This window comes from Mus musculus, chromosome 14, assembly GCF_000001635.26.
Source record: "Mus musculus strain C57BL/6J chromosome 14, GRCm38.p6 C57BL/6J".
NCBI lineage: Eukaryota > Metazoa > Chordata > Mammalia > Rodentia > Muridae > Mus > Mus musculus.
The window spans coordinates 64,761,337-64,778,666 of NC_000080.6; the positions used below are offsets into that span (position 1 = coordinate 64,761,337).

Sequence of the window (17,330 nt, forward strand, 5' to 3'; positions counted from 1 at the left end):
TATATAAAAATATTCTCTTATGTCATAGGCATTTTCTTCTATTGTTAAAAGTCTCACTACTTAATGATGTTTTAAAAGTAGTTTCTAAAAGGGTTAAAAATAAGCCTTTTGAAAAATATTTTTATTATTTTGTATATGTCTGTATATGTGTGAGTTTGTATGCCACAGGATGCAGTGCAAGTCAGAGGATAACTTGGAAAAGTGAGTTCTCTCTGCTGTTTGGGCCTTGACAGTTGAACTCGGGTCATTAGGCTTGAAGCAAGCACCTTTACTGGCTGAGCCTTCTTGTTGGGTTGAAAACGAGAAGTGTTCCAGGAAAACTTAGTATTGAGGAGTGGGACTTAAGGCAGACATACCAGGCAGCTTCATGTGCTCATGAACATGAGTTCAAAGCTGCACAGAGAGAGAGCACTGAATATGCAGGGGAGGACTGCCGGCTCACTGCTGGCCCTCCAGGGGCCTAGCAGTGTACTTGTGAGCTCCTTCACCTGGAACACGGAGAAGGGGTTAGCACCAGTGTTGTGGGTTTGCATGAGAATTAGGAGAGTGTTGTATAATTATAGCCCTGTGCTTGACACATGGCAGGAGTGTGTGTGGCTGAGTCCATGCAATGTAGACTATGGATCCCTCACTGATCGCCCAGGTGAGTGGCCATCTGTCAGTCTGTGCTGCTGACCAACAGTGACAGGGCAGGTCTCCATATGTAATTAATCTGTTCAGTCTTCACTGTGAAGGTTTTCTGTGTATGTCCACATACCCTCCTCTTGCTGATCCTTCCTTTTCCCAAACCGTCTTCTCTTCTGCTTTCATGTCACATATCATAGACAGTGGAAAACCTCAGAGTAATCGGTACACATAATTGGAAGTATTCTTTTTACGACACTGTGCCTCATTTCAAAAATCTAGTAGGCTGTTCTCTAGCGTTTTCATACTTTAAGATATAACACTAGGGGGCTGGAGAGATGGCTCAGTGATTAAGAATACTTTCTTCTCTGCCAGCTCTCAAGTTTGATTCCCAGCGCCCAGGTCACATGGCTCCCAATCACTAGTAACTCCATCCCTAGGCTGTCTGTGGGCCCTCCATCATGACATCTATTCACAAAGGCACACACACACACATAAACAAAAAGAATAAATCTTTAAAAACCCATATTATTAGAATTGCTTTCGAAATGAATGTTAAAAGCATTCAGAGAAAAACATGAATGGCTGAAGGAAAGAGTGTCCACTTAAATATTTAAATTTCAGATTAATGTAGAAGGTGGAAGCAAATGAGTTTCTTCTGATGCCTTCATCCACAGGTGAGAGACTTAGAGCAAAAGGGAAGGATTCTCAGCTACAGTATTATGCAGAGACATGGCACTGTAGGGAGACACAGACGAATTTCTGAGGGTGAAGATCTTTCCCTAGGCGTTTTCCTTGGCGGCCTTAGGAAGTCATCTTAGGAAGCCAGGCTCGGTGCCTTTTCTGAAGCTTACTGTCAGCTGGATGTGTCAGTGTCAGTTGTACCTCAGACCCTTGACGGAGAGTGTCCAGAGATGCCAGGAAGGCTTCAGCGAAGGACGAGCATCCTCACCTCAGTGCTGAGAAAGACACTCCAGCTTGGTAAAGGGTTCCTCTCTCAGGTGACAGCGTAAGGACTCAAGGTGGGGCTCTGCTTGAGCGAAGGCCCTTGTAGGAGGGAAGTGAGATGATAGAGGCTGTCACAGAAGCAGGGTAAGGGATGTTTGTAACCATGGTGAGATGCTGCAGGAACAGAGGGGACCACAATAGCAGGAATGGGATTCAGAGTAGTGGCTGAGAGAATGTCCCAATGTGTTCTCTGAGACAGTAAGCCTTCCTCTGTCTTCCATATTATGTTTCAAATATTCAGGATAGGCTAAAGAGACAGAAGGCAGCTACCTGAAATGATGAAGTGGCCTTAGACTTAATAAAGTGGGTAAAGGTGCTTGCCACATAAGCCTGAAGACCCACATTCAGTCTCTGGGACCCTAGTGAAGATGAAAGGTGAGAAGTGACTGTAAAGTTGTCATCTGACCTGCAGTGTGGACCATGGCATGTTCACCCTCATATGCACACACACAAGGGTAATAATAATAACAATGAAATAAAACATGTTTACTGAGTGACTTTTCCCATAAAATATCAGATGCATACTCCTTGGAAATGTTCAGATCAGTGACTGTCCATCAGATGTTGTTAGTCCGAGCCTGTGGCTGCTTGAGTGGATGTTCCTGGCTGTGCAAAACTCTTGGGAGCTTAATTTCTAGATGAGAGGAAAAGTAATTGACTTAAAATTGGATGTTTAAGTTCTGTTGCTTAGATGCTCTTCTCTGTTCCTACCATGCTTGGGGATACCAGGAACCCTTCCCAGTGTCTGCCTAAGTGTGCGGAGTCACAGGGCTTGTTCTGGACACCCAAGCAGGGTCAGTTCTGATCACATTTGCAGCTTGATTTCTTTAATTCTGTGAAAAGGGCATTGTATACAGGTCAGTTCTTATCTTTTTTGTTATTTGTTTGTATTGATTGATTGATTGATTGATTGATTGATTGTTTCAGGATAGGGTTTCTCTTTGTATCCCTGGCTGATCTGGACTTGCTCTGTAGATCAGGCTGGCCTAGAATGCACAGAAATTTGCCTGTCTCTGCCTCCCTAGGGATGGGATGAAAGGTGTGCATCACTACTGCCTGGCAGTTCTTATCTTTAAAATAAGACTGAATCCCAACTTTGGTACCCTGTGCTTTAACATATGTAGGCTGCAAGTGTTTTTCTGCACCAGTTGCTTAGTGACAGCTATAGGACATCACACTTTAAACAGTTGTTCACATTCCATATAGGTCTACTACCTTGTTCTTCATGGCACTTCAGAGTACTTATCCATGTACTTGATTGTCCAGTTGCTGGGGCAAAGGTGACTTACAGTTTAGCCCTTGACCAAGCTTGGCCAGTTTAAATCCCTGTCCCACAGGATTGACATTATTTGTTTCATAACCATGATCTCTGTTGGAAGTAACTTCTCACTTAGTAGGTTGAAATAAAAGCTCTCATGGTTGCCTTGTCTGGAAGTTGCCCTTTTTCAGTCTAGGTCTCATTAGGTAGCCCCAGAACTCTATGCAGCCCAGGATAACCTCAAGCATGGAGATCTCCCTGCCAATTTCTGGAGTACTAAAGTTACAGTGTGAACCACCACACCTGGCTCAGTTCAACACTTTTTATTAGACACTGTTTGCATTTCCTTTGCTTGTAAGTTTTCATTTACCTGGTGTTTTGTCACATACCAGCACCAGAATTTTCCAGGCTGAGCCAGGAGGATTGCCTTGAATTCAAAATTAGGCCAGTGTAGGTAGGCCAGAGCTACATAGCTACATAGCAAAGCTATATAGCAAGCCCCTATTGTTCATTAAAATAATTTTCTTTTAGTTTCTAGTTATTTAGGAATTATAGAAAAATATGCTCATTTTGATTTTCTGTCTATTTGAAAGAAAATTCATTTTCCTGACTAGGTTAGAATGTATGCTTTAGTACTTAACAGTTATGAGGTAGATGAAAGCCAATTGCATTTTTCTATATCAGCCTATAGGGGTCTCTCTAAACCAGAGTTTTGAAACTCATGAAGCTGATTTTGTGTGTGTTTGTGTATATGTTCCCAAATCTCTGTGCTGCAGGGGCAGTCTCGGCGAGTTCAAGTTGAAGTGAAGTCTGTGCAGGAGTCAGGAACTTTACCACTGATGGAAGAGTGCATATTGTCAGTTGGCATTGGGTGTGTGAAAGTTAGGCCACTCCGGTCCCCTAAGATCCACGAGAATGTCCATGTAAGTTTCTGGGCCTGCTCTGTGCTTTTTGAAAGGCAACAGCAGAGCAGAATCGTTTGAGACTGCCACCCCTGCCCCACCATTGGTGTCTCCTTCAGTGCACTGTCTTGACAAGAGCACCTGTACTAGGCTGTTACTATGCTTTGTCCTGTTGTGTGGTGAACTGAGAGTTAAAACCTCTCAGCCTGGCAAACCACCAAGCCTAGCAGTGATTAACTTCCTCCCATGGCCCACCCCTCTAAAGAACCCCCACTGGCTGGTAAAGACTCTTTGCCAGCGGGTGTTTGATTTCCCCTGGAGTAGGGGGTGGTAAGCCCAGCAGGGAGATCATTGTACTGAGTCTGAAAAGGTCAGGGGAGCCTCTTCACTCCCCCCTAGAAGCTCCAAGTCTTACCAGCTTCGACATGGGATGGCTGGTAAGGCTGGGTGGGAGGCCAAGGTGTGATGTATCAATTAGACAAGAAGACAGGAACTGGGGGAGAACATAGTGGTTGTGGTTGGAGGCCTGATGTGGGGGTAAATAATTGTTTTGGTTCTACATAATACGTTGTTTTCTTTTAGGAGGAAGAGGAGGACATGGACAGCTACCAGGTAATTGAGCACCTGTTGGCCTCATCAAATCAGCTTGATTCAAGTACTTAATTACACAGGCCAGGATCTTTCTGCACTGCTACTTGATAATTAAACAATTCTGCTTTTCCCAAAAAGTCAAACAAAGTATGGAAAGGCTGTGTATTGTAGGGGTTCATGGGCTAGGATTAGGACACCCTGTGACAAAGTCCTTTCTTAATCAGGGACACTGCATTGGCCTATTTACAAAGCCACCTCCCAGCTACCTTGCCTGGGATTCCCTTGAGCTGAGTCACCCATGGGCTTAGGGAATATATGGGTGTGTGCGCGCACATGCACGTGCACATCTATTTCTGCGTCTTACATGTGTGAGACTAGGTCACCCTGAATGCCCCCTTCCTTGAGCTGTCCATTAGTTTTGGAGGTTTTGTTTCTCTGTCGTTTCTTTTCCTAATGTGCCAGATTTTGTTTATGTCTGTGAAGTTGCATCTTGTTGTCATCATTTAGAACTGCCCAGGCTCTTTGGAGCCTGATTATGTCATCTGCTGTAGTCACTCTCCTGGCTTTGCATCATCCTAATTTGATAGAAATGTCTGCTTTCCTATAAGTCACTGATTAAAAGAAAAAAAGGCAAGAGAAAAACCTCACCATATCAGCTGGGTTGAACTCAGAGTATGAACTAAGAGAATGGAGCCTTCTTTTAAACAGACATTATCCCATTCATCACTGCTTTCTGGATGTGGTATTTGAGGTCCCTGTGATTGCACTTAGAGGAGATGCACAGCACGTTTTCTCCATCTTGTCCACAGGAATGTCATAGGCTATTTGGTTAAATGTGCTGTTGAAATCCAGACACTGACATCTGCAGCATTCCTCTGAACCACCAGCCCCTAACCATGTTACTAAAGGAAGTGAAGTCAGACTGGCGTGCTGGCAGGTGCTGACTGGTGGGGTTCAGTCTGTCAGTAACCACCCCTGTTGTCTTGCCCACTGCTACCTCCCAAATATGCCCAAGGAGTAGACGCATGTGCTATTGGAGGTGGCTAGACACTTGAAAGCTTCTTTCTGGTAGTTCTGAGGAGTGAACATTTGAAGCTTGTTAAGTACAGTTTGTGTTTCTAGTCCAGCCAGGCAGCCTCACAGAAGATGTTGTTTCTCATGGGTGGAGTTAAGCAAGTACAAAGAGAACCAATTCCTAAAGGCCTGTCCACTCTAGAGTCCACTAATGCTTCCTGCTCTGGGAGTGGTGATCTGAATTGTAGGTAGAGTCACTTGTTGGCCGTTCGTGCTGGGCTGGCCCGAAGCTCAGGTGGTAGACTGCTTGCCTTGCATTCAGTTTTCATGTCCCGATTATTCTGGGCATGGTGACAGAAGCCTGTGGTCATCCAGCACTCTTAGGTGGGAACAGAGACTCATCAGGTTGACTTCATCTTTAGCTCCATAGTGGATGAGTTCCAGGCCAGTCTAGGTTTTATGAGACATTGTCTTTGAAAAAGAAAAGAAGGGAAAAAAAATAGTTGTTGCGTGCTGCTTATGTCTTGGAGTTAGGAGAGCAAAGTTAATTTGGGGAGTGTCTAGTTTAAGCGTGTGGCCTGGATATTGCATTGAGTGTGGCTTCTTCTATTTTCTTTCAGGATAGGGATTTAGAGCGGCTTCGTAGAAAATGGCTCAATGCATTAACCAAACGTCAAGAATACTTGGATCAACAACTGCAGAAGCTTGTCAGTAAACATGGTAGGAAGAAAAGTTGGACATTTCCCTCTCCCCCATTCCTCCCTCCCTCTGCTGCATGCACATATACTCACACAGTACTCCCTGCCCTGCACTAAATCTGTCTAAATGTGGGAACAGCAAGCAGAATTGCTAGACCTAACCCTAACTCTGCTCTTCTAGACAAAACTGAGGATGATGCTGACCGAGAGGCACAGCTCCTGGAGATGCGGCTGACGCTCACAGAGGAAAGAAATGCAGTGATGGTGCCTTCTGCTGGGAGTGGCATTCCAGGGGCCCCTGCAGAATGGTAAGGTCCTACAGTGTGTCTTCTGAAAGCTTCAGGGATGACCAGGCACCTCGATTCCCACTTGTATTTTGCAGTGATGTTGTTAATGAATGGATTGTTCATAATGAGAACTGAGATATTGAAAGACTGTTAAATTATTTTCATGAGTTGGATATGACTATGGCTTGAAACTTTTATTAAATAATATTGTTATTGGCCAAGGTAATTAGGATTTCTGAGAACTTAAATCAATATTTAGTACCACTGCACTTAGCATTAAAAAATAGTTAATATGTTAATTACTTGGATCATTTGTTCCCTTAAAAGAATGTTAGGTCATTATGCAGTTAGAAAACTGCATCTCAACCAGTTTTTGGTTTTGGTGCTTAAGCTGTGCTGTCAGCAAATGTTCTCTGACACTTGACTGGAATTAAAGATAGCAAAGCAAGAAGCCACAAGGATCCCTTAAGTATGTCATTTGTCAAGAAAGCAAGCTTTAGACGGGCTGCTGGTGAAGTGGTGAGTCTGTGAGAGTGAGCTCCTATGCCCCAGCACTGGACGGCTCCTGCAGTCAATCACGAGCCTCGTCACACTGTCTTAGAGGGACATCATTGCTCAGGCCATTGTCCCCAAGGGTACATGTGATCCTGAGGGACTGCTGTGTCTCAGGTACTGTATATAACCTGTTCTTCATGTTTTAGGACCCCAGTGCCTGGGATGGAGACCCACATTCCTGTTATATTTCTTGACTTAAATGGTAAGTTAGAGGTGGCTTCCAGAGGCTTACCTTGACAACACAGTGACAGGGTAATCCTTTATACATCTAGCCAATCATGTTTCGGGGTGTAGTCACCCTGATATAGGCTCAGTGCTCTGTGTGTGGTGTTCTGATGCTGGACAAGGGCTGTAAATCTCAGTATCAGTCTTGCTGTGGTGTGCAGCCCCCACCTTTTCTCCCATTTCTGTCCATCTCTTTCCATCCTTTGAGCCTTATGCATGCTAGACAAGTGTGCTCCAGTGAGCTGCAGCCCAGCCCAGCAGCTCTGGCTGTGGTGCTCACATCTCCCTGTGGCTTCCTGCTTCTCTGAGTGAGCTTTATTTCCCTACCCACTTAGGGGATTTGTCCACACTGATCTATGTTCGACTTCAGTGCTCTGAAGAAAATGTCTATCTGGAAAGGACCAACAACTAGGGATACTGTTTTCTTAGCATTATTTAACGACTTTCTCAGCCTTTTTGTGAGTTCCTGTGAACTTAACCTTACTTGCTTATTTTTCTTTTTACATAACTGTTGTTTTCCCCAGCCCCCGCACAGCCATTCCACCAGTCTCTGTCTATAGGAGGGAAAATAGAAAATGCAAAGGTAGGTTAGGGAGCTAAAAATAAGAAGTCAGCAGTTAAGCTCCACGAAACACCTGCAGAAGTGTGTGTTACCACAAACTTCCCTAAATAGAGAAGCCTGGGCATCCTCAAGTGGTTCCCTTCACTGAGTGGAAGTGTGTTAGGATGCCTGAGGGGCCCAGCATCTGTGCCCCTGAGGGCTCACGTGTGCACAGGTTAGAGAGACACGGGGCACCCATGCCAGCTGTCCATCCTGGGAGGTGAGAGCTGTTCCAGAGCTGTCACAGGGCACTGTCTTCCTGTGCTCTTGAGCCTTGGAGGCTGAGACGCTCTGGCCTGATCTCGTGCTGGGCTTCGTGGGCAGCTGAAAAGCAGGCCTCCAAGGGACTGGGGAGGATTGAAGTTCAGGAAGATTTCTTAGTTGTGCCTTTGTTTTGTCCTCAGAATGTTTTTGTAAGCATAGGAAGTCCTGGATGTTGCCATGACATTTTCATGTACATACATTATGCTTTCCTTCTCTGCACCCTCTCACCTATCCTCCTGTCTCTGCTGTAACCTTTTCATGAGTCCCTCTCTTCAGCCAAGCCATTCTCCTGCATTCACATCATGTAGGTAGGAAGGCAGAAGAACAGACAGATCTAGATTTGCAAATGAGAAAGAATGTAGCATTTGTGTGTTCCCCCCCACTACTGTCTTTTTCTCCTCTTCCTCCCTCCCGTTAGACAATTCCTGCCCCTCCCCCAGGGTTTTTCCCTGTTGCTTTTATACTGTTATGGGGAAAAGATCTATGTCTTGTTGTGTTTGGCTTATTTCACTTAACAGGATGAGCTCTTGATCCCCTCATTTTCTTGGAAATGACAGAAAGTCATGCTTCTTTATGGCTGAATAAAGTCCATTGTGTAGATATATCACATTAGCTGGGAATCTGCAGGGTCGTCAGAGCTTTGTTCAGCATGCCACACTAGCACACATGCACAAGCACACCTCCTTTGCTTTGTAGGCACAAGCCTAAGGGATGGGCACTGGGAACTCAGACTCGGGGCCGAGCGACCACAGGGCCCTGTGCAGTTGCCAGGTCCATTAGCCAGTCTGCACTTTTGTTAGGCTTAACTGTGAGGAATCGCTCTCGCTTTCTTCTTGTTTCTTAAGTGCACTAAAGGGTGGGGAGATTGGGCTGTGATCCCATCATTACCATTTATGAGCAGACCTCTCATAACCTCTTAGGTATCTTGGCTCCGTTTGCCTTCCATGTAAAATACGACACACGGGGAGCAGCTTGGGTAATTTCTTGAAGCACTTTCTGGCTTTTGGATCTGTGAACTATTAAATGGTTATTATCAGTGTCATGCGAGATTGCAGGGCAGAAAGCAAGTGAAGTTTGAAGCAGAATTTTAATAATAAGCGTGTTGGTTCAGCCAGTGGGGCTGGGAGGAGGGGTGTCCTTGAAAGCAGCCTGGTATTAAGTGAAAGCTGTGCTTTCAGCGGATGATTTCAGCTCTCAGGATAATCTCGATGACCCAGAAGCAGGATGGGATGCTACCCTGACTGGGGAAGAGGAGGAGGAGTTCTTTGAGCTGCAGATTGTGAAACAACACGATGGAGAGGTAAGTCAGCATACCCCTGGAGAGCAGACAAGGAGCTTAGATGTCAGCAATGAGTGGCCTCCACAGTGTAAGGGAAAACTCTATCAGTACTTAGAGTGAAGTTTGACCCTCACACCCGGTTCCTTCTCCCTTCCGGTTTTTGGTGAGGGACCCATGTCAGTGTGGACAGCATCCACTGGTGTGGCTGTACTCTGTTCTCAACCCTGAGTACAAGAGAGGTGGCTGTGGATTCCTCTGAAGTACATAGCACTCCAGGCTGGAAGGATGCTGACTTTGGTATTTGCTCTGCAGTTCCTTCATAAGAATGTCTTTATTACAGGGCCTCACTGTGTAGCTCTGGCTAGCTTAGAACTGTCTAGGTAGCCGGGCGTGGTGGCACACGCCTTTAATCCCAGCACTCAGGAGGCAGAGGCAGGCAGATTTCTGAGTTCGAGGCTAGCCTGGTCTACAGAGTGAGTTCCAGGACAGCCAGGGTTATACAGAGAAACCCTGTCTTGAAAAACAAAAAACAAAACAACAACAACAGAAAAACTGTCTAGGTAGAACAGACTGGCCTCAGACTCACAGAGATCTACTACCTTTGCCTCCCAAGTGCCAGGATTAAAGGTATGGAACACCATACCTGACTGAAGAGTTCTTTTTTTTTTTTTTTTTTTTTTTTTTTTTAGATTTATTTATTTACTATATGTAAGTACACTGTAGCTGTCTTCAGACACTCCAGAAGAGGGCATCGGATTTTGTTACAGATGGTTGTGAGCCACCATGTGGTTGCTGGGATTTGAACTCTGGACCTTCGGAAGAGGTCGTTGCTCTTAACCACTGAGCCATCTCGCCAGCCCCTGAAGAGTTCTTTAAGAGAAGAAAAAGAAAGGCCTAGTGGTAAACATCTATAGTGCTGGCATTTGGGAGGCTGAGGCATGGGGATCATGAATTCAAAACCAGCATGAGCTACATAGTGAGGTCTTGTCTTAGAATAAAAAAAAAAGAAAGAAAGAAAAAAAAAAAAGGCTGGAGAGATGGCACTGTGTTCTTCCAAAGATCATGAGTTCAATTCCTGGCAACCACATGGTAGCTCACAACCAACTGTAATGGGATCCAGTGCCCTCTTCTGGTGTGTCTGAAGACAGCTACAGTGTACTCGTATACATAAGATAAATCTTTTTTTTTTTTTTTAAGCAAAAGAATAAATGAAGGCATTGAGGCAGACTCATGGTCTCGTGGTTGAATCTGTGTGATGAGCATAATCCTGGGGCTTTATTTCCTAATTTTGAATATGCTTGACACATGATATCAGCAGTATAGTATCTGAGAAACTCAGAGGTGACCTGAGATATCTACTGTTGGGCATTAGCCCTGTTCCCCTTGTTCACACAGTGCCCTGCCTTAGCCCTGAGCCTGTTTGTGTTAGATGTGACAAGACAGGCTTGGGATCAGTTTATGTAAAAGTAGACTATGGGGCCATGACAGCTACTGCAGTTTGCAATTGTGGACTGAGAACATGGACAAAACCAAATCAGGTACCATCCTGTTGATTGCCTGGATGTGACACTTACCTACAGTTTACTTGAAAGTGACAGGGCACAGGCTAAAATAGACAGTGTTTTCAGTGGGTGGCCAAGGAATAGTACACGAAGTTCACTGAAGCTTTTTAAGCTTTCTTGATGTTTAAACATTTTTTTAAAAACAAATAATTTAACAGCAAGAAGGCTAATAAAGTAGTGTCGCAGCTCCTGTTTTGTTGCTGTAAAGAGACATGCCCAAGGTCGCTTATAACAGAGAACACTTAATTGAGAGCTTGCCTACGGTTTTGGAGGATTAGCCCATGATCATCACGGAGGGGAGTGTGGCAGTAGGCAGACAGGCATGGCGCTGGATCCTGATCCATGATGGGATGGGGAGAGGGAGACCGGGAGAAGGAGACAGGGAAAGAGGATGAACTAACAGTAAAAGCTGGGCCCAGTAGGGCTTTTGAAACCTTAGAACCCACCTCTAGTGCCACCTGTCCAACAAGGCCATACCTCCTGATCCTTTCTAAACAGTTCACTAACTAGAAGCCAAATACTCAAATATATGATCCTATAGGGACCATCCCAGTGTATGAGCACATAAGTATCAGCACAGGTACCATGCCAAATACCTCCCATGACAGCAACTCTCGCTCACATCCTGGCATCACATCAGGGCAGTTCTCGAAAGGGAGCCTTCACATGGAGAAGAAAGTGAAGTGCTGCCTTACCTTCTCTGCAGGTGAAGGCAGAGGCCTCCTGGGACTCTGCAGTGCACAGCTGTCCTCAACTCAGTAAGGGCACACCTGCTGACGAGCGAGTGTTCCTCATCCTGCGAGTGACTGTCCAGCTCAGCCATCCTGCCGACATGCAGCTGGTCCTACGCAAGAGGATTTGTGTCCATGTTCATGGGCGCCAGGTGAGGCTGACTGGGCCACTCACACTAGAAAGTTCTTTCCAGACGTGCTCTATGGAACCCTGAGCCTCCCCTTCCCAGGTGCCTGTCACTGTCCTTTATCTTGCTGTCAGTGTGTAACTCACAGGACCTAGGAGGCGGAGTCCCAAAGGAGCCCTGCCATGGGGAAGTCCAGTGGCTTTGCTCCTTTGTGCTCTTCTGAAGCAAGCAGCTTGAGGAGGTTCCCTGGTGGCTCAGTTGTGGCATCTGTTGTTAGCCTGGAGTACTAACAACACTGTTGTCAGCCTGGAGTACTAACAACACTGTTGTCTTAGTCAGGGTTTCTATTCCTGCACAAACATCATGACCAAGAAGCAAGTTGGGGAGGAAAGGGTTTATTCAGCTTACACTTTTCACACTGCTGTTCATCACCAAAGGAAGTCAGGACTGGAACTCAAGCAGGTCAGGAAGCAGGAGCTGATGCAGAGGCCATGGAGGGATGTTCCTTACTGGATTGCTTCCCCTGGCTTGCTCAGCCTGCTCTCATATAGAACCAAGACTACCAGCCCAGAGATGGCACCACCCACAAGGGGACCTCCCTCCTTGATCACTAATTGAGAAAATGCCTTACAGCTGGATCTCATGGAGGCATTTCCCCAACTGAAGCTCCTTTCTCTGTGATAACTCCAGCCTGTGTCAAGTTGACACAAAACTAGCCAGTACAACTGTCTTTTCTAGAAGCCTTTGATTCTCAGTGTGACTTTGGTTATAAAACATTGAATAGGCAATAGGCTGGGTCTTTATGTTTTTAATTCTTTAGTACATCTGTATTTTGTTTTGTTGTTGATTTTATATACATATATATAAACATATATATGTATATACATTTATATATATGCATAGGCGTGTGTGTATATATATATGTATGTGTGTGTATATATGTATGGGCGTGTATATATACATATGTGTGTGTGTATATGTGTGTGTGTGTGTATGTATATATATATATATATATATATACACACACACATACATGTTTTATATAAATTTCTTCTTCTTTCTCCTCTTTTGTTCTTTTCTTCTCCCTGAAACAAGGCTCTCTTATAGCTTTGCATGTCCTGGAACTCACTCTGTAGTACCAGTCTGCCCTTGAACTCAGAGACCCGCCTGCCTCCACTCCAGTGCTGGGACTAAAGGTGTGCACCACTACTGCCCTCCTCCATGTGGGTCTTCAAAGAGGCAAAGCCTATTTGCATTTCAAAGTACCTGAGTGGGCCACCTTCTATTGTGTGGTGTGCTGGCTGGGGTAGCATCCTGCCAACAGAGCTGTGAGGAAGAGCCTTGCAAAGGAGGTCAACTCTGAGCTGGCACTTTATCCAGGGCTGGGCAGGCAGGGGAATAGGTGGCTGTGTCCTACTGAAGAGGTAGTCAGTGAGGGAGGAACCTTGACAGATGGAGTGTTCTAGAAATTGTCTAGGTAAGTTTAAACACTGTGTTATTGGATTTATAAATGTGAAGATTTGGAAGATGGGCTCTGGGGCTCCTCATTCACTCTGTCACCCCCTTTTTGTGGGACATTTAAACACACAGACACAGATGGAAAGAAATCTCATTTGAAAGAACACAGTCGTGGTTGACAGACTTCAAGATGTAATCTCCATCCCTAAAAATTAATCTTTAGTTCTAAATGCCACACTGATGCAATCTCTGAAACAAAGACTGGTGTAATGCTGTTAAAATCACAGCTCCTTAGCTCTCCAGTCCAACATCAATAAAATTGAGGTCAGGGGTTAGCTGTAGAGTATTTGTGTGTCTCATATTCACTCCTCCTGTGCCCCTCTTCTGGGAAGTCTGAAGGGATGGAGAGAGGCCTGCTGCACGGGGGAGCTTCATGAAGAGTGTTTCCATCTGCGTCAGCTGTCCTGGCCACCTGACCACAGCATTCCCAGCAGAGATGGCAGAGTGTGGAGGAACCAACCATTTCTCTTCTTTTATTTTTGAGTAGGAAAAACATGTTATTCCATTTCTTCCCATTTGGAGTGACTTGATGGAAGTATTTAAACCATGCCACTTCCCCGAGTCGCAGATACTTCATTCCTTTAAATTGCTTCTTCATATAGGACAGTAGCAAACATGTGGCAGACACATCATTAGTTCATGCAGATAGTAAACACCATCAGGTGGCACTGCCTTCTACCACCCATGAGAAGCCATGGCTATCCCTGGACCATTTGCCTTGCAGACTGCTACAAGGCATGGTTGAGGCCCTGAAAGGATGAAGGAAGTGGATGACCTCTTTCCATTCTGAGAGGCTCTGTCTGAGAGCTGGGGCTGGGGGGCTTGTGTTGGAGGAGGGTCAGAGGTTAACCTCAGGTATCAGTCCTCAGGTGTTCTGAGAGACTCTTTTAAAAATTAGTTAACAATCACCAAATGTGAAATAAGTCATTATTAGATAGGATTATAAAATTACGTGTTTTTAGCAACAGCTGATTTTCAGTTTTCCTTTGGGTTTTTGCATGCTTCTGCCTCATCTTTTGCCTCATGCCTGTTCACTGTTCTCTCTCCTTATCTTTATTCAATTGTATTCCGCCCTCATGGCTGCTCTCTTCAACCTCTGCAGAATGTTCAATCTTCGCAGCTTCTCTAAATGAGTCATCTATGCATTAATTCAACAGTTCAATTTCTAACTGTGCAAAGAGCGCAGTCAGCATAAACAATGACCAGGCACTCTTAAATCATCCTTCATAACGATCCTGCTTTGGTCAAGAATTTAATGCCTGAACTTGTCAATATTCATGGTCCCAGACGTCTATCTATCGTGCTGGAGGAGGAAAGTGTAAGCGTCACCAGTCCTTGCTTCCATCTTCCTTAGAAGGTCATCTGGTTGTATCTTCTGTCTCCTGAGTTTATTCAGATGCTTGGAGGCAGCTTCGAGATCCCAGGTCTCACTTCTCCCTAATCAGGTGCAGGACCCAAGGCACATTATAGGTCCCAGTCCATTGGTGCTGTGCTTAAGTGAAGGAGCTATGCCCGGTGCTCAGGATCTCACATGCTTGTGGCAGATGCCTCTTCTTATATTAGCTCTGAGAGAACAGTGCCCTTTGTTGCTCTTTGTTACAGGAAACAAAGCTAGCAAGTTTGGAAATAATGGTCTATATTTTATTTTTCTCTAGGGCTTTGCTCAAAGTCTCCTCAAAAAGATGTCTCACCGGAGCTCTATTCCTGGCTGTGGAGTGACCTTTGAAATCGTCTCCAATATTCCAGAGGTATTCTGGGAAATTTGACCTGGAAATAAACATGTAATGCTAACTCCTCAAAACAGTCACCCACCCAAGAAATACCATAGTCAATGAAACGGGCTGGGGATGCTGAGCAGGCGGAGGGAGGGGCTTGCTGCCAAGCCTATGACCCGAGTCTGTGCCGTCCCTGGAATCCACGTGGTTGAAGGAAATAACCCTCCTGTGCAAGTTTCATCTGACTTTCACACAAGTGCAGTGGCACTTACACGCTCCCTACTACAAATAAACAAACAAACAAATTAATGTAAAACACCAAACCATCTACTGAGAAAAATGTATACAAGTTTTGATGAGTCCTCTACTGTAAACTTTTAGTACAATGTATCTGTGGCCGTAAAAGTTGAAATTTTAGTATTTTGTTTAAAGAACTCTCTTGTTTTAAAAAGTTGTTTATTTATTGAGTAAATGTGTAAGAGAGGGTACGTGAGCAAGGTGAGAAGAGGGAAGAGTACCATGGCATGCAACAGAGGACACATTTTTGGGGAGTTGGCTCTCTCCTTCTAGAATCTTCCTCTGTCACTGACCATTGAGCTTCTTGCAGGTTCTCCTGTGTCTGTTCCCATTTTGCCTTATGAGTCCCAGACTCACAGATGTGTGTCTCTGCATCCAGCTTCCTGCAAGGGTTCCAGGGATCAGAGTCAGCTAAAAGGCTTGGGCTGCAGGTGCTGCTACCCACTGAGTGAGCCAGATTTCTAGCCAAGAACTCCAATTTGAAAAGCAATTCAATGGCTTCTTATTTTGAAACACAACAGGCAATAGCAATATGGTGTTAGTCACAGAAACAGTCCAGTGTAGAGATTTATGTCTGATGTAGAACCAGACTTAAGTCCAGTCTCTGTCTCTTGCTATCAAGTGAATCTGCATACTTTATTCTAAACCAGAGACTGATGTTCAGACACAGGAACTAGAGACTTGGGGCCTCCCCACAGGTTGTCAGTACTGCCTTGTAGTCTTCATTCCAGGTGGTAGAATTTGTGGATTGATTCTGCTGAGTGTTTTGTTTGGATAGTAGGTAGATAATAACTCTTTTTTTTTTTTTTTTTTTTGAAACAGGGATTCTCTGTATAGCCCTGGCTGTCCTGGAACTTACTCTGTAGACCCGGCTGGTCTCAAACTCATAGAGATCCAACTGCCTCTGCCTCCTAAGTGCTGGGATTAAAGGAATACGCCACCACTGCCCAGGCAATCCCTGCTTTAACAGTCTGTAAAGAAAGCAAGATGTTGATGTCACCTAGGCTTTGTTTTTAGGTTTTGTACTGTTCCAGGGAGTCTACCAGAGATGACCATTCAGACAGTTTATAAAGTACTTATTTTAGCTGACTGGGACTACATCCAGGTACTCAGGAACCTAGGTGCAACCCAGAGTGTTTGGAGGGTTTTTAAAGCCCAAACCATGTGTTGGCATCTTGCCTTGAAGCTTCAGGGGTACTTTGCAGAAGCAATCAGTTTAACAAAAGTTAGGTGGTTAATTGTAGGGGGTTCCCGCACAAACAGAGTAAGATAAGTTAGCTAGGACATCCCGACCTTTGGTTACTAGACTGGAATTGGGTAATTTTCCATGGGATTCTGCATCAAGGAGATCCAATTCTAGTTAAACTTGAAATGACCTCAGCTAGAATACAAGATGGAGGAATCTTTGCGTTGTCTTGCCTTATTACATTATGTTGAAAATTCTTATCTTCAAAAGTGTCCAATGGTAACTTCTTTCCTGGGTTTTAAAGTTGGTCTTTCATATTGAACATTAACTATTTAAGTACTTGATTTGAATTGAAGCCTCTTCAGCATTTGAGAATTAGGCTGTTGGCAGGTTTGAGTATGTGTCTATAATTCTAGGACTGGAAGACTGAGGTAGGAGGATGGTGTGTGAGGCTGAATTACTTAGTGAGACCCCATCTTAAACAAGCTCCTGCCCAAGCCCAAAGCCAAGGGCTGAGTGTAACTGATAGCACCTTGTATAGCCTGTGCAGGGCCCGCCATGCATTCTCAGACATTCCAGGCAGTCAGCAAGGAAGCTGTTTGCAGTAGTGACTAATTACGAGATCTTGGACTAGAAAAGCTGACTCTGTGCTTCATTCATTGTTCTTTCTAAGAGTTAAAAGGGAAGACTGTAGGGGAATCAGCTTAAGACTAAGCACCCTTGTGTCACTGGATGGCTGGTAATTAGCTAGGCTTCCAGAGTTAGCAAACATTGTTTCTTCATCCTCTCCTGACCCATAAGTTGTCCATTTATGAGAATGGGCATCTCAGTTAGTAGAACAGGGTGGGGATTCACCTCTGTTTTTCAGAGCCTTAGGCCACTGCTGC

The 17,330-nt window shown here is 44.8% G+C and overlaps 1 protein-coding gene across 5 annotated transcripts in view; it reads left to right on the forward strand.

Annotated features, from left to right (window-relative positions):
• Kif13b (kinesin family member 13B) overlaps positions 1-17,330 on the forward strand; it is a 157,127-nt gene that overhangs the window by 108,845 nt on the left and 30,952 nt on the right. For all 5 annotated transcript variants that reach the window (XM_006518622.3, XM_006518619.4, XM_006518620.4 and 2 more), the window contains 8 exons: positions 3,667-3,813; positions 4,375-4,404; positions 6,018-6,117; positions 6,277-6,403; positions 7,084-7,139; positions 9,206-9,327; positions 11,575-11,751; positions 14,901-14,993. In XM_006518622.3, the coding sequence (XP_006518685.1) occupies positions 3,667-3,813; positions 4,375-4,404; positions 6,018-6,117; positions 6,277-6,403; positions 7,084-7,139; positions 9,206-9,327; positions 11,575-11,751; positions 14,901-14,993 (852 nt within the window). The remainder of the gene's footprint in view (positions 1-3,666; positions 3,814-4,374; positions 4,405-6,017; positions 6,118-6,276; positions 6,404-7,083; positions 7,140-9,205; positions 9,328-11,574; positions 11,752-14,900; positions 14,994-17,330) is intronic.